We start from the raw sequence: 18373 nt of genomic DNA on the forward strand, positions 1-18373 counted from the left end.
AGATACTGTAGTAGTTACCATTACTTGACAATGTTTGTGTGTATATACACTAGATGCTGTAGTAGTTACCATTACTTGACAATGTTTGTGTGTGTGTACATACACTAGATGCTGTAGTAGTTACCATTACTTGACAATGTTTGTGTGTACGTACACTAGATGCTGTAGTAGTTACCATTACTTGACAATGTTTGTGTGTGTGTACATACACTAGATGCTGTAGTAGTTACCATTACTTGACAATGTTTGTGTGTACGTACACTAGATGCTGTAGTAGTTACCATTACTTGACAATGTTTGTGTGTGTGTACATACACTAGATGCTGTAGTCGTTACCATTACTTGACAATGTTTGTGTGTGTGTACATACACTAGATGCTGTAGTCGTTACCATTACTTGACAATGTTTGTGTGTGTGTACATACACTAGATGCTGTAGTAGTTACCATTACTTGACAATGTTTGTGTGTACATACACTAGATGCTGTAGTAGTTACCATTACTTGACAATGTTTGTGTGTACATACACTAGATGCTGTAGTAGTTACCATTACTTGACAATGTTTGTTTGTGTGTACATACACTAGATGCTGTAGTAGTTACCATTACTTGACAATGTTTGTGTGTGTGTACATACACTAGATGCTGTAGTAGTTACCATTACTTGACAATGTTTGTGTGTGTGTACATACACTAGATGCTGTAGTAGTTACCATTACTTGACAATGTTTGTGTGTGTGTACATACACTAGATGCTGTAGTAGTTACCATTACTTGACAATGTTTGTGTGTGTGTACATACACTAGATGCTGTAGTAGTTACCATTACTTGACAATGTTTGTGTGTGTGTACGTACACTAGATGCTGTAGTCGTTACCATTACTTGACAATGTTTGTGTGTGTGTACATACACTAGATGCTGTAGTAGTTACCATTACTTGACAATGTTTGTGTGTGTACATACACTAGATGCTGTAGTCGTTACCATTACTTGACAATGTTTGTGTGTACATACACTAGATGCTGTAGTAGTTACCATTACTTGACAATGTTTGTGTGTGTGTACATACACTAGATGCTGTAGTAGTTACCATTACTTGACAATGTTTGTGTGTGTACATACACTAGATGCTGTAGTCGTTACCATTACTTGACAATGTGTGTGTGTACATACACTAGATGCTGTAGTAGTTACCATTACTTGACAATGTTTGTGTGTACATACACTAGATACTGTAGTAGTTACCATTACTTGACAATGTTTGTGTGTGTGTACATACACTAGATGCTGTAGTCAATGTTTGTGTGTTACCATTACTTGACAATGTTTGTGTGTGTGTACATACACTAGATGCTGTAGTAGTTACCATTACTTGACAATGTTTGTGTGTGTGTACATACACTAGATGCTGTAGTAGTTACCATTACTTGACAATGTTTGTGTGTACATACACTAGATGCTGTAGTAGTTACCATTACTTGACAATGTTTGTGTGTGTGTACATACACTAGATGCTGTAGTAGTTACCATTACTTGACAATGTTTGTGTGTGTGTACATACACTAGATGCTGTAGTCGTTACCATTACTTGACAATGTTTGTGTGTGTGTACATACACTAGATGCTGTAGTAGTTACCATTACTTGACAATGTTTGTGTGTGTGTACATACACTAGATGCTGTAGTAGTTACCATTACTTGACAATGTTTGTGTGTGTGTACATACACTAGATGCTGTAGTAGTTACCATTACTTGACAATGTTTGTGTGTACATACACTAGATGCTGTAGTAGTTACCATTACTTGACAATGTTTGTGTGTACATACACTAGATGCTGTAGTAGTTACCATTACTTGACAATGTTTGTGTGTACATACACTAGATGCTGTAGTCGTTACCATTACTTGACAATGTTTGTGTGTGTGTACATACACTAGATGCTGTAGTAGTTACCATTACTTGACAATGTTTGTGTGTGTGTACATACACTAGATGCTGTAGTAGTTACCATTACTTGACAATGTGTGTGTACACTAGATGCTGTAGTCGTTACCATTACTTGACAATGTTTGTGTGTACATACACTAGATGCTAGATGCTGTAGTAGTTACCATTACTTGACAATGTTTGTGTGTGTGTACATACACTAGATGCTGTAGTCGTTACCATTACTTGACAATGTTTGTGTGTGTGTACATACACTAGATGCTGTAGTAGTTACCATTACTTGACAATGTTTGTGTGTACATACACTAGATGCTGTAGTAGTTACCATTACTTGACAATGTTTGTGTGTACATACACACTAGATGCTGTAGTAGTTACCATTACTTGACAATGTTTGTGTGTGTACATACACTAGATGCTGTAGTCGTTACCATTACTTGACAATGTTTGTGTGTACATACACTAGATGCTGTAGTAGTTACCATTACTTGACAATGTTTGTGTGTACATACACTAGATGCTGTAGTAGTTACCATTACTTGACAATGTTTGTGTGTGTGTACATACACTAGATGCTGTAGTAGTTACCATTACTTGACAATGTTTGTGTGTACATACACTAGATGCTGTAGTAGTTACCATTACTTGACAATGTTTGTGTGTGTGTACATACACTAGATGCTGTAGTAGTTACCATTACTTGACAATGTTTGTGTGTACGTACACTAGATGCTGTAGTAGTTACCATTACTTGACAATGTTTGTGTGTGTGTACATACACTAGATGCTGTAGTCGTTACCATTACCATTGACAATGTTTGTGTGTGTATATACACTAGATGCTGTAGTAGTTACCATTACTTGACAATGTTTGTGTGTACATACACTAGATACTGTAGTAGTTACCATTACTTGACAATGTTTGTGTGTGTGTACATACACTAGATGCTGTAGTAGTTACCATTACTTGACAATGTGTGTGTATATACACTAGATGCTGTAGTAGTTACCATTACTTGACAATGTTTGTGTGTGTGTACATACACTAGATGCTGTAGTAGTTACCATTACTTGACAATGTTTGTGTGTACGTACACTAGATGCTGTAGTAGTTACCATTACTTGACAATGTTTGTGTGTACATACACTAGATGCTGTAGTAGTTACCATTACTTGACAATGTTTGTGTGTGTGTACATACACTAGATGCTGTAGTCGTTACCATTACTTGACAATGTTTGTGTGTGTGTACATACACTAGATGCTGTAGTAGTTACCATTACTTGACAATGTTTGTGTGTGTGTACATACACTAGATGCTGTAGTCGTTACCATTACTTGACAATGTTTGTGTGTACATACACTAGATGCTGTAGTCGTTACCATTACTTGACAATGTTTGTGTGTGTGTATATACACTAGATGCTGTAGTCGTTACCATTACTTGACAATGTTTGTGTGTACATACACTAGATGCTGTAGTAGTTACCATTACTTGACAATGTTTGTGTGTACATACACTAGATGCTGTAGTAGTTACCATTACTTGACAATGTTTGTGTGTGTGTATACACTAGATGCTGTAGTAGTTACCATTACTTGACAATGTTTGTGTGTGTGTACATACACTAGATGCTGTAGTAGTTACCATTACTTGACAATGTTTGTGTGTGTGTACATACACTAGATGCTGTATAGTTACCATTACTTGACAATGTTTGTGTGTGTGTACATACACTAGATGCTTAGTTTGTTACACATTACTTGACAATGTTTGTGTGTGTGTACATACACTAGATGCTGTAGTAGTTACCATTACTTGACAATGTTTGTGTGTGTGTACATACACTAGATGCTGTAGTAGTTACCATTACTTGACAATGTTTGTGTGTATATACACTAGATGCTGTAGTAGTTACCATTACTTGACAATGTTTGTGTGTGTGTACATACACTAGATGCTGTAGTAGTTACCATTACTTGACAATGTTTGTGTGTACGTACACTAGATGCTGTAGTAGTTACCATTACTTGACAATGTTTGTGTGTGTGTACATACACTAGATGCTGTAGTCGTTACCATTACTTGACAATGTTTGTGTGTGTGTACATACACTAGATGCTGTTGTAGTTACCATTACTTGACAATGTTTGTGTGTATATACACTAGATGCTGTAGTAGTTACCATTACTTGACAATGTTTGTGTGTGTGTACATACACTAGATGCTGTAGTAGTTACCATTACTTGACAAGTTTGTGTGTATATACACTAGATGCTGTAGTAGTTACCATTACTTGACAATGTTTGTGTGTGTGTACATACACTAGATGCTGTAGTAGTTACCATTACTTGACAATGTTTGTGTGTGTGTACATACACTAGATGCTGTAGTAGTTACCATTACTTGACAATGTTTGTGTGTGTGTACATACACTAGATGCTGTAGTAGTTACCATTACTTGACAATGTTTGTGTGTACATACACTAGATGCTGTAGTAGTTACCATTACTTGACAATGTTTGTGTGTACATACACTAGATACTGTAGTAGTTACCATTACTTGACAATGTTTGTGTGTATATACACTAGATGCTGTAGTAGTTACCATTACTTGACAATGTTTGTGTGTGTGTACATACACTAGATGCTGTAGTAGTTACCATTACTTGACAATGTTTGTGTGTGTACACTAGATGCTGTAGTACCATTACTGATGCTGTAGTACCATTACACAATGTTTGTGTGTGTGTACATACACTAGATGCTGTAGTAGTTACCATTACTTGACAATGTTTGTGTGTGTGTACATACACTAGATGCTGTAGTCGTTACCATTACTTGACAATGTTTGTGTGTGTGTACATACACTAGATGCTGTAGTCGTTACCATTACTTGACAATGTTTGTGTGTGTGTACATACACTAGATGCTGTAGTCGTTACCATTACTTGACAATGTTTGTGTGTGTGTACATACACTAGATGCTGTAGTAGTTACCATTACTTGACAATGTTTGTGTGTACATACACTAGATGCTGTAGTAGTTACCATTACTTGACAATGTTTGTGTGTGTGTGTACGTACACTAGATGCTGTAGTCGTTACCATTACTTGACAATGTTTGTGTGTGTGTACGTACACTAGATGCTGTAGTCGTTACCATTAATTGACAATGTTTGTGTGTGTACATACACTAGATGCTGTAGTAGTTACCATTACTTGACAATGTTTGTGTGTACATACACTAGATGCTGTAGTAGTTACCATTACTTGACAATGTTTGTGTGTATATACACTAGATGCTGTAGTAGTTACCATTACTTGACAATGTTTGTGTGTACATACACTAGATGCTGTAGTAGTTACCATTACTTGACAATGTGTGTGTGTACACTAGATGCTGTAGTCGTTACCATTACTTGACAATGTTTGTGTGTGTGTACGTACACTAGATGCTGTAGTCGTTACCATTACTTGACAATGTTTGTGTGTGTGTAAATACACTAGATGCTGTAGTAGTTACCATTACTTGACAATGTTTGTGTGTACATACACTAGATACTGTAGTAGTTACCATTACTTGACAATGTTTGTGTGTGTGTACATACACTAGATGCTGTAGTAGTTACCATTACTTGACAATGTTTGTGTGTATATACACTAGATGCTGTAGTGCTGTTACCATTACTTGACAATGTTTGTGTGTACATACACTAGATGCTGTAGTAGTTACCATTACTTGACAATGTTTGTGTGTGTGTACATACACTAGATGCTGTAGTAGTTACCATTACTTGACAATGTTTGTGTGTGTATACACTAGATGCTGTAGTAGTTACCATTACTTGACAATGTTTGTGTGTGTGTACATACACTAGATGCTGTAGTAGTTACCATTACTTGACAATGTTTGTGTGATGCTGTACACCACAATAGATGCTGTAGTAGTTACCATTACTTGACAATGTTTGTGTGTGTGTACATACACTAGATGCTGTAGTAGTTACCATTACTTGACAATGTTTGTGTGTACATACACTAGATGCTGTAGTAGTTACCATTACTTGACAATGTTTGTGTGTACATACACTAGATGCTGTAGTAGTTACCATTACTTGACAATGTTTGTGTGTAGATGCTGTAGTAGTACCATACACTAGATGCTGTAGATGCTGTAGTTACCATTACTTGACAATGTTTGTGTGTGTGTACATACACTAGATGCTGTAGTAGTTACCATTACTTGACAATGTTTGTGTGTGTGTACATACACTAGATGCTGTAGTAGTTACCATTACTTGACAATGTTTGTGTGTGTGTACATACACTAGATGCTGTAGTAGTTACCATTACTTGACAATGTTTGTGTGTGTGTATACACTAGATGTGTGTGTACATTACAATGTTTGTGTGTGTACATACACTAGATGCTGTAGTAGTTACCATTACTTGACAATGTTTGTGTGTGTGTACATACACTAGATGCTGTAGTAGTTACCATTACTTGACAATGTTTGTGTGTGTGTACATACACTAGATGCTGTAGTAGTTACCATTACTTGACAATGTTTGTGTGTGTACATACACTACTGTAGTATATTACTTGACACTAGATGCTGTAGTAGTTACCATTACTTGACAATGTGTGTGTGTACACTAGATGCTGTAGTCGTTACCATTACTTGACAATGTTTGTGTGTGTGTACGTACACTAGATGCTGTAGTAGTTACCATTACTTGACAATGTTTGTGTGTGTGTACATACACTAGATGCTGTAGTAGTTACCATTACTTGACAATGTTTGTGTGTGTGTACGTACACTAGATGCTGTAGTAGTTACCATTACTTGACAATGTTTGTGTGTACATACACTAGATGCTGTAGTCGTTACCATTACTTGACAATGTTTGTGTGTATATACACTAGATGCTGTAGTAGTTACCATTACTTGACAATGTTTGTGTGTACATACACTAGATGCTGTAGTAGTTACCATTACTTGACAATGTTTGTGTGTACACTAGATGCTGTAGTCGTTACCATTACTTGACAATGTTTGTGTGTGTGTACGTACACTAGATGCTGTAGTAGTTACCATTACTTGACAATGTTTGTGTGTGTGTACACACACTAGATGCTGTAGTAGTTACCATTACTTGACAATGTTTGTGTGTGTAGATGCTGTAGTAGTTACATACACTAGATGCTGTAGTAGTTACCATTACTTGACAATGTTTGTGTGTGTACATACACTAGATGCTGTAGTAGTTACCATTACTTGACAATGTTTGTGTGTGTGTACATACACTAGATGCTGTAGTAGTTACCATTACTTGACAATGTTTGTGTGTACATACACTAGATGCTGTAGTAGTTACCATTACTTGACAATGTTTGTGTGTGTACATACACTAGATGCTGTAGTAGTTACCATTACTTGACAATGTTTGTGTGTGTGTACATACACTAGATGCTGTAGTAGTTACCATTACTTGACAATGTTTGTGTGTGTGTACATACACTAGATGCTGTAGTAGTTACCATTACTTGACAATGTTTGTGTGTACATACACTAGATGCTGTAGTAGTTACCATTACTTGACAATGTTTGTGTGTGTACATACACTAGATGCTGTAGTTACCATTACCATTACACTAGATGACACCATGTTTGTGTGTGTGTGTACATACACTAGATGCTGTAGTCGTTACCATTACTTGACAATGTTTGTGTGTGTGTACACTAGATGCTGTAGTAGTTACCATTACTTGACAATGTTTGTGTGTACATACACTAGATACTGTAGTAGTTACCATTACTTGACAATGTTTGTGTGTGTGTACATACACTAGATGCTGTAGTCGTTACCATTACTTGACAATGTTTGTGTGTGTGTATATACACTAGATGCTGTAGTCGTTACCATTACTTGACAATGTTTGTGTGTACATACACTAGATGCTGTAGTCGTTACCATTACTTGACAATGTTTGTGTGTGTGTACATACACTAGATGCTGTAGTAGTTACCATTACTTGACAATGTTTGTGTGTGTGTACGTACACTAGATGCTGTAGTCGTTACCATTAATTGACAATGTTTGTGTGTGTACATACACTAGATGCTGTAGTAGTTACCATTACTTGACAATGTGTGTGTGTACATACACTAGATGCTGTAGTAGTTACCATTACTTGACAATGTGTGTGTGTACATACACTAGATGCTGTAGTAGTTACCATTACTTGACAATGTTTGTGTGTACATACACTAGATGCTGTAGTAGTTACCATTACTTGACAATGTTTGTGTGTGTGTACATACACTAGATGCTGTAGTAGTTACCATTACTTGACAATGTTTGTGTGTGCTGTACACAATGTTTGTGTGTGTGTACACTAGATGCTGTAGTAGTTACCATTACTTGACAATGTTTGTGTGTACATACACTAGATGCTGTAGTAGTTACCATTACTTGACAATGTTTGTGTGTACATACACTAGATGCTGTAGTAGTTACCATTACTTGACAATGTTTGTGTGTGTGTACATACACTAGATGCTGTAGTCGTTACCATTACTTGACAATGTTTGTGTGTGTGTATACACTAGATGCTGTAGTAGTTACCATTACTTGACAATGTTTGTGTGTACATACACTAGATACTGTAGTAGTTACCATTACTTGACAATGTTTGTGTGTGTGTACATACACTAGATGCTGTAGTAGTTACCATTACTTGACAATGTTTGTGTGTATATACACTAGATGCTGTAGTAGTTACCATTACTTGACAATGTGTGTGTACATACACTAGATGCTGTAGTAGTTACCATTACTTGACAATGTTTGTGTGTGTGTACATACACTAGATGCTGTACACTAGATGTTTGTGTGTGTGTACATACACTGATGCTGTAGTTTACCATTACTTGACAATGTTACAGGCTGTGTGTGTGTACATACACTGATGTGTGTGTACCATACACTAGATGCTGTAGTAGTTACCATTACTTGACAATGTTTGTGTGTACATACACTAGATGCTGTAGTAGTTACCATTACTTGACAATGTTTGTGTGTACATACACTAGATGCTGTAGTAGTTACCATTACTTGACAATGTTTGTGTGTACATACACTAGATGCTGTAGTAGTTACCATTACTTGACAATGTTTGTGTGTGTACACTAGATGCTGTACATACACTAGATGTGTAGTAGTTACCATTACTTGACAATGTTTGTGTGTGTGTACACTAGATGCTGTAGTCGTTACCATTACTTGACAATGTTTGTGTGTGTGTACGTACACTAGATGCTGTAGTCGTTACCATTAATTGACAATGTTTGTGTGTGTACATACACTAGATGCTGTAGTAGTTACCATTACTTGACAATGTTTGTGTGTACATACACTAGATGCTGTAGTAGTTACCATTACTTGACAATGTTTGTGTGTGTGTACATACACTAGATGCTGTAGTCGTTACCATTACTTGACAATGTTTGTGTGTGTGTACACTAGATGCTGTAGTAGTTACCATTACTTGACAATGTTTGTGTGTGTGATGCTGTACACCATACACAATAGATGATGTAGTAGTTACCATTACTTGACAATGTTTGTGTGTGTGTACATACACTAGATGCTGTAGTCGTTACCATTACTTGACAATGTTTGTGTGTGTGTACATACACTAGATGCTGTAGTCGTTACCATTACTTGACAATGTTTGTGTGTGTGTACATACACTAGATGCTGTAGTAGTTACCATTACTTGACAATGTTTGTGTGTACATACACTAGATGCTGTAGTAGTTACCATTACTTGACAATGTTTGTGTGTACATACACTAGATGCTGTAGTAGTTACCATTACTTGACAATGTTTGTGTGTGTGTACGTACACTAGATGCTGTAGTAGTTACCATTACTTGACAATGTTTGTGTGTGTGTACATACACTAGATGCTGTAGTAGTTACCATTACTTGACCATTACTTGACAATGTTTGTGTGTGTGTACATACACTAGATGCTGTAGTCGTTACCATTACTTGACAATGTTTGTGTGTGTGTACATACACTAGATGCTGTAGTCGTTACCATTACTTGACAATGTTTGTGTGTGTGTACATACACTAGATGCTGTAGTCGTTACCATTACTTTACAATGTTTGTGTGTACATACACTAGATGCTGTAGTCGTTACCATTACTTGACAATGTTTGTGTGTGTATATACACTAGATGCTGTAGTAGTTACCATTACTTGACAATGTTTGTGTGTGTGTACATACACTAGATGCTGTAGTAGTTACCATTACTTGACAATGTTTGTGTGTGTGTACGTACACTAGATGCTGTAGTAGTTACCATTACTTGACAATGTTTGTGTGTACATACACTAGATGCTGTAGTAGTTACCATTACAATTTTGACAATGTTTGACAATGTTTGTGTGTACATACACTAGATGCTGTAGTAGTTACCATTACTTGACAAGTTTGTGTGTGTGTACATACACTAGATGCTGTAGTAGTTACCATTACTTGACAATGTTTGTGTGTGTACATACACTAGATGCTGTAGTAGTTACCATTACTTGACAATGTTTGTGTGTACATACACTAGATGCTGTAGTAGTTACCATTACTTGACAATGTTTGTGTGTACATACACTAGATGCTGTAGTAGTTACCATTACTTGACAATGTTTGTGACAATGTGTGTGTGTACATACACTAGATGCTGTAGTAGTTACCATTACTTGACAATGTTTGTGTGTACATACACTAGATGCTGTAGTAGTTACCATTACTTGACAATGTTTGTGTGTGTGTACATACACTAGATGCTGTAGTCGTTACCATTACTTGACAATGTGTGTGTACATACACTAGATGCTGTAGTAGTTACCATTACTTGACAATGTTTGTGTGTGTGTACATACACTAGATGCTGTAGTAGTTACCATTACTTGACAATGTTTGTGTGTACATACACTAGATGTAGTTACCATTACTTGACAATGTTTGTGTAGTAGTTACCATTACTTGACAATGTTTGTGTGTGTGTACACTAGATGCTGTAGTAGTACACTAGATGCTGTAGTAGTTACCATTACTTGACAATGTTTGTGTGTACATACACTAGATGCTGTAGTAGTTACCATTACTTGACAATGTTTGTGTGTGTGTACATACACTAGATGCTGTAGTAGTTACCATTACTTGACAATGTTTGTGTGTACATACACTAGATGCTGTAGTAGTTACCATTACTTGACAATGTTTGTGTGTGTGTACATACACTAGATGCTGTAGTAGTTACCATTACTTGACAATGTTTGTGTGTGTGTACACTAGATGCTGTAGTAGTTACCATTACTTGACAATGTTTGTGTGTGTGTACATACACTAGATGCTGTAGTAGTTACCATTACTTGACAATGTTTGTGTGTGTGTACATACACTAGATGCTGTAGTAGTTACCATTACTTGACAATGTTTGTGTGTGTGTACATACACTAGATGCTGTAGTCGTTACCATTACTTGACAATGTTTGTGTGTGTGTACATACACTAGATGCTGTAGTAGTTACCATTACTTGACAATGTTTGTGTGTGTACATACACTAGATGCTGTAGTCGTTACCATTACTTGACAATGTTTGTGTGTACATACACTAGATGCTGTAGTAGTTACCATTACTTGACAATGTTTGTGTGTGTGTTACATACACTAGATGCTGTAGTAGTTACCATTACTTGACAATGTTTGTGTGTGTACGTACACTAGATGCTGTAGTCGTTACCATTACTTGACAATGTTTGTGTGTGTGTACATACACTAGATGCTGTAGTAGTTACCATTACTTGACAATGTGTGTGTGTACATACACTAGATGCTGTAGTCGTTACCATTACTTGACAATGTTTGTGTGTGTGTACATACACCAGATGCTGTAGTAGTTACCATTACTTGACAATGTTTGTGTGTGTGTACGTACACTAGATGCTGTAGTAGTTACCATTACTTGACAATGTTTGTGTGTGTACATACACTAGATGCTGTAGTCGTTACCATTACTTGACAATGTTTGTGTGTGTGTACATACACTAGATGCTGTAGTCGTTACCATTACTTGACAATGTTTGTGTGTACATACACTAGATGCTGTAGTCGTTACCATTACTTGACAATGTTTGTGTGTGTGTACACTAGATGCTGTACACTAGATGCTTGTGTGTGTACATACACTAGATGCTGTAGTAGTTACCATTACTTGACAATGTTTGTGTGTACGTACACTAGATGCTGTAGTAGTTACCATTACTTGACAATGTTTGTGTGTGTGTACATACACTAGATGCTGTAGTCGTTACCATTACTTGACAGTGTGTGTGTGTGTGTACACAAACTAGATGCTGTAGTAGTTACCATTGCTTGACAATGTTTTTGATGTTACAATGGTCATAAAGAATCAGTCAAAGCGTGTATTCATTCAATAATGTTTATTTTGCAGGTTACAACTGATAAAAACGTCACTTGACACATCTGCCCCGACTACACTGCCAAAAGAAAACCTGTCACACGGCAAATGCAGTAATCTTGTCAATACACAATTATTCAAAACTCAGTTAGTCGAAAAACCATTCACACTCGACAAAAAGAGTAGTCAATAATGATATTACACTACAGTATTCAAAGATACGGAAGCTGACAGTTATCAAGCTGGGAAAGCTGATTAATGTGGTACAAAGGGAGAATAGTGTAGTTGAGGTGCAATGTCAAGTGAAGTAACCCAAGATGATGTTTGGAATGAAGACTGGCTGGCTCTGTTAAACCAGGTTCCTCTGGCTCAGTAATCTCTCCTATCCTGGTTCTGGTAGCCCCCTTTGTAGCCCCCCCTGTAGCCTCCCTGGTAGCCCCCGCCTCCCTGGTAGCCCCCGCCTCCCTGGTAGCCCCCACCTCCCTGGTAGCCCCCACCTCCCTGGTAGCCCCCACCTCCCTGGTAGCCCCCCTGTTCTGGCCCTGGTAGCCACCACCACCTCCTCTGTTTCCGTCTGTGGACCAGAGATGAGACAAAAAAAATAACGATTCAGAGATTAAATTAGGAAAATGTGAACAGAACAGTGACACTAAAATGGCCAGACAAAATGAGCTGACAAGACTTATCACAATATATGTGGGATAATGCTAACAAGTTGTGCGAAGAACAGAAGTGAAAGACTGCAAGAGAGAATGGTGTGTGTGTGTGTGGGGGTTTAGAGTAGCCAAAAGGCTCAGGCATGGAGGGAGGATGAGAAGGGACTACAGGTCACAGACTGTGGCTTTAACAAAAAGCTAAAGTAAAATTTGGACATTTCTAGGATAAAGGTGGCATAAATTCATAAGCACCTCGGTTGTAACCGCCCCTCTGTTGGTAACTGCCTCCATCTGAAACCAACCAGAAATGGTAAACATGTGCGAGGCATGTCCAGAATAACCTACAAATGACTTTTTTTGCATTGGTGCTTATGCAGTGGTTAGTTGTTTTTATTTCCATGCAGGGTTAAGGTACTTTTTCTTCCTTCTCATACAAATAAGTTCTTACTGGGTTCAAATACATGTTAACTCTGTTTCAGAGATTTAGCTCATGCGATCCACAAATAAAATACATTTTTTAGACCTACCTAAACATAGCCAATGCACTTTTTTTTTTATTACCATGGTATATAATTAAATGGAATTAGTACACTTAAAAATAGTTGATTTTGACATTTTTAATTCTATAGGCATGAAATCCCATTGGTTCTAGACTACTGGTAATAGTGCCAAGGCTCGGGCATAGCGGAATGAGAGAAAAAGGGGAGAGCCGCTTACTGAATGAAGGTGGCTTTTAGAATAAACAGAAGAAAGTGATAAGAAAATAAAGGTGGTATAAAATGGTTCATAAGCACCTCGGTTGTAACCGCCTCTCTGTTGGTAACCACCTCCATCTGAAACCAACCAGAAACTGTAAGCACGAGCGAATCCACAATTCAATGTGGCCAATACCATTCACAACTTACTTGGGCACTTTTAGAACTACAGATATTTTCCTTTATAATGTCTATACATTTGTGTTCTTTAGGTGTTTGTCACTAGACCTTGCATGCGGGTTTAGGTAAAATATATATATATAATAATCTCATGGTGAGAAGCCGTTATTTGGTTCAATGACATGTTTCATAGTTTTAGTGAGAGCAATCCAAAGCTGAAATGTATTAAACACAAAAAAAACAATTACACAGTACAGTAATGAATACATTGTGTTAGAAATGTTTACTTATGGTACCCTAATGTTTCTGAAGAACTGCCTAAAGACAACCAATGCATTTATTGTGATGGTATACATGGAAATATTACACTTTAAAATGTAGACGTTAAAAAGATAGTTGTTGCCGCCACCTGGTGTCAAATCCTGATGTCTAGTCATTCATAGAGGGGACTGCAGCTCACTGATAGTGACTTTAAAAATAGCAGGATTTCCCCCCCTTTTTTAAAAAGACTTCCATTAGAAAATAAAGGAGGTATAAATTGGGACATATGCACCTCTGTTGTAACCTCCCTGCTTCGGTTGGTAGCTGCCTCTCTGACCATCTGAAAACACACAACAGTTTAGACACAGCTGTGACACGTCTTGGGCATACACACACAAAGGGGATAAAAAACAACAACATTTGACTAAATACATATACTATTTGTTTCTCACTCACATATACACTGAAATAAGACAAATAAGACAAAGTCGCTCTCATAATATTCCGACAATCATGCATTTCAATCAGTTATTTCAAACACCTCGGTTGTAACCGCCTTGCTTCTGTTGGTAACTGCCTCTCTGGTCTGAAACCGTACAGTGAAAACAGTTTAGAAAACACACAGCTGTGGCATGCAATGAGCGTGGGCGTAGACAAACAATAAAAAAATGATCATACAAAATATACAGTGCCTTAAGAAAGTATTCAGACCCCTTGACTTCTCCCAGAGTGTTACATTACAGCCTTATTTTAAAATTATTTATGTTATTTTAATCTACACACAATATCATAATGACAATGCAGAAACTGAACTATATTTAGATAAGTATTCAGACCCTTTTCTCCATACTTTGCTGAAGCACCATTGGCAGTGTTTGCAGCCTCAAGTCTTGGGTATGACGCGACAAGCTTGGCACACCTGTATTTGGGGAATTTCTCCCATTCCTTTCTGCAGATCCTCAAGCTCTTTCAGGCACAGCTATTTTCAGGTCTCTCCAGAGATGGTCGATCGGGTTCAAGTCCAGGCTCAGTCCACTCAAGGACATAGACTTGTCCCGAAGCCACTCCTGCGTTGTCTTGGCAGTGTGCTTCACCCCAGTATTAGGCACTGAACAAGTTTATCAAGGATCTCCCAGTCCCTGTCGCTGAAAAACATCCCCACAGCATGATGCTGCCACCACCATGCTTCACCGTAGGGATGGGGCCAGGTATCCTCTAGACGTGACGCTTGGCATTCAGGCCAAAGAGTTCAATCTTGGTTTCACCAGAAACAGAGAATCTTGTTTCTCATGGTCTGAGAGACTTTAGGTGCATTTTGGCAAACTCCAAGCGGGCTGTCATGTGCCTTTTACTGAGGAGTGGCTTCTGTCTGGCTACTCCACCATAAAGGCCAGATTGGTGGAGTGCTACAGAGATGGTTGTCCTTCTGGAAGGTTCTCCTATCGCCACAGGAGAACTCTGGAGCTCTGTCAGTGACCAACGCGTTCTTGGCCACCTCCCTGACCAAGGCCCTTCTCCCCTGATTGCTCAGTTTGGCTGGGCAGCCGGGCAGCCAGCTCTAGGAAGAGTCTGGGTGGTTCCAAAAGTCTTCCTTTAAGAATGATGGAGGCCACTGTGTTCTTCAATGCTGCAGAAATGTTTTAGTACCCTTCTCCAGATCTGTGCCTTGACACAATCCTGTCTTGGAGTTCTGTGGGACCTTAGACAGGTGTGTGCCTTTCCAAATTTGTATGGTTATTTATTGAACCTATATTTAACTGTTCCATTAAGAATTCAAATTCTTATTTACAATGACGGCCTACCCCGGCCAAACCTGGACGACGCTGGGCCAATTGTGCGCCTCCCTATGGGACCCCCAATCATGGCCGGATGTGATACAGCCTGGATCATGTCCAATCTATTGAATTTACCACCAGATGGACTCCAATCAAGATGTAAAAACATCAAGGATGATCAATGAAAACAGGATACTGAACTTCACGGCTCATAGCAAAGGGTCTGAATACTTACATAAATATGGTATTTCTGTTTATTATTTGAACATATGCAAACATTTCTAAAAAAACTGTTTTTCACTTGGTCATTTTGGAGTTCTAGTGTGTAAATTGACGAGGGGAGACAAATATTGAATCAATTTTAGAATAAGGCTGTAATGTAACAAAATGTGGAAAAAGGGAAGGGGTCTAAATACTTTCTGAATGCACTGTAGGTATATTTTATTGTTCACACGAAACATGCCTCCAGGCGCACATGCACACCAATGTCTTTCACACTATCGTGCCAGCCATACTTGTATTGTGCTAGCTTAATATTTTATTTTCACATTCTCTCCAGCACCGTTCCAGGATTTATAGTGGATGTGTAACCAGGCCATCGCAATACAGCTTGGCCGGGCCCAGTACTGTGAAATAGGCGACACACTCAAACATCTTAACATATTCAATAAATCATGCATCATAATTGACTTTCAATATGGGGGGGGGGATAATTTAAACATTCAGGACAGCGGCTTCCTGCGATGCATCTACTGTAAGAAACATGCAGGTTGGCTAAGGATAATATTGTGGTCAGTGGTACGGAAACACCCTCCCTAAGGGTCTACGGCAGAGGCCCTGTTTGTTCAAGATTGGCACTTACCTCTGTTGTAACCACCCTGCTTCTGCTGGTAGCCACCTTTCTGATCTGTAACAGACACACACATACAGGACCCAACAAATCACTTACAGCCAGTGTTCCTTGAGGTACCTTACATGTAACAGTCACCAGTATCTGTGAGCGTGTAACAATCACCAGTCTGCCGGTATCTGTGAGCGTGTAACAATCACCAGTCTGCCGGTATCTGTGAGCGTGTAACAATCACCAGTCTGCCGGTATCTGTGAGCGTGTAACAATCACCAGTCTGCCGGTATCTGTGAGCGTGTAACAATCACCAGTCTGCCGGTATCTGTGAGCGTGTAACAATCACCAGTCTGCCGGTATCTGTGAGCGTGTAACAATCACCAATCTGCCGGTATCTGTGAGCGTGTAACAATCACCAATCTGCCGGTATCTGTGAGCGTGTAACAATCACCAGTCTGCCGGTATCTGTGAGCGTGTAACAATCACCAGTCTGCCGGTATCTGTGAGCGTGTAACAATCACCAATCTGCCGGTATCTGTGAGCGTGTAACAATCACCAGTCTGCTGGTATCTGTGAGCGTGTAACAATCACCAGTCTGCCGGTATCTGTGAGCGTGTAATAATCACCAATCTGCCGGTATCTGTGACCGTGTAACAATCACCAGTCTGTCGGTATCTGTGAGCGTGTAATAGTCACCAGTCTGCTAGTATCTGTGAGCGTGTAACAATCACCAGTCTGCCGGTATCTGTGAGCGTGTAATAGTCACCAGTCTGCTAGTATCTGTGACCGTGTAACAATCACCAGTCTGTCGGTATCTGTGAGCGTGTAATAATCACCAATCTGCCGGTATCTGTGGCCGTGTAATAATCACCAGTCTGCAGTCTCACCAGTCTGCTAGTATCTGTGAGCGTGTAACAATCACCAGTCTGCTAGTATCTGTGAGCGTGTAACAATCACCAGTCTGCTGTCGGTATCTGTGAGCGTGTAATAATCACCAGTCTGTCGGTATCTGTGAGCGTGTAATAGTCTGCAGTCTGTGAGCGTGTATCACCAGTCTGCTAGTATCTGTGAGCGTGTAACAATCACCAGTCTGCCGGTATCTGTGAGCGTGTAACAATCACCAGTCTGTCTGTCGGTATCTGTGAGCGTGTAAGTCACCAGTCTGCTAGTATCTGTGAGCGTGTAAATAATCAATCACCAGTCTGCCGGTATCTGTGAGCGTGTAACTGTGAGCGTGTAATCACCAGTCTGTCGGTATCTGTGAGCGTGTAATCTGTCGGTAGTCACCAGTCTGCCGGTATCTGTGAGCGTGTAACAATCACCAGTCTGCCGGTATCTGTGACCGTGTAACAATCACCAGTCTGTCGGTATCTGTGAGCGTGTAATAATCACCAGTCTGCCGGTATCTGTGAGCGTGTAATAATCACCAGTCTGCTAGTATCTGTGAGCGTGTAATAGTCACCAGTCTGCTAGTATCTGTGAGCGTGTAATAGTCACCAGTCTGCTAGT

At 38.8% G+C, this 18373-nt stretch overlaps 1 protein-coding gene across 1 annotated transcript in view; it reads right to left on the reverse strand.

Moving 5' to 3' along the window:
* Positions 1–12460: 12460 nt before the first annotated feature.
* The window catches only part of LOC112224073 (eukaryotic translation initiation factor 3 subunit C), a 36524-nt gene continuing 30611 nt past the window's right edge, over positions 12461–18373 (reverse strand). The window contains 6 exon segments of the mRNA XM_042305886.1: positions 12461–12966; positions 12969–13027; positions 13362–13400; positions 13904–13942; positions 14538–14585; positions 16883–16927. Of these exon segments, the coding sequence (XP_042161820.1) occupies positions 12823–12966; positions 12969–13027; positions 13362–13400; positions 13904–13942; positions 14538–14585; positions 16883–16927 (374 nt within the window). The 3' untranslated portion in view covers positions 12461–12822.

This window comes from Oncorhynchus tshawytscha, linkage group LG25 (assembly GCF_018296145.1).
Source record: "Oncorhynchus tshawytscha isolate Ot180627B linkage group LG25, Otsh_v2.0, whole genome shotgun sequence".
NCBI classification, from domain to species: Eukaryota; Metazoa; Chordata; class Actinopteri; order Salmoniformes; family Salmonidae; genus Oncorhynchus; species Oncorhynchus tshawytscha.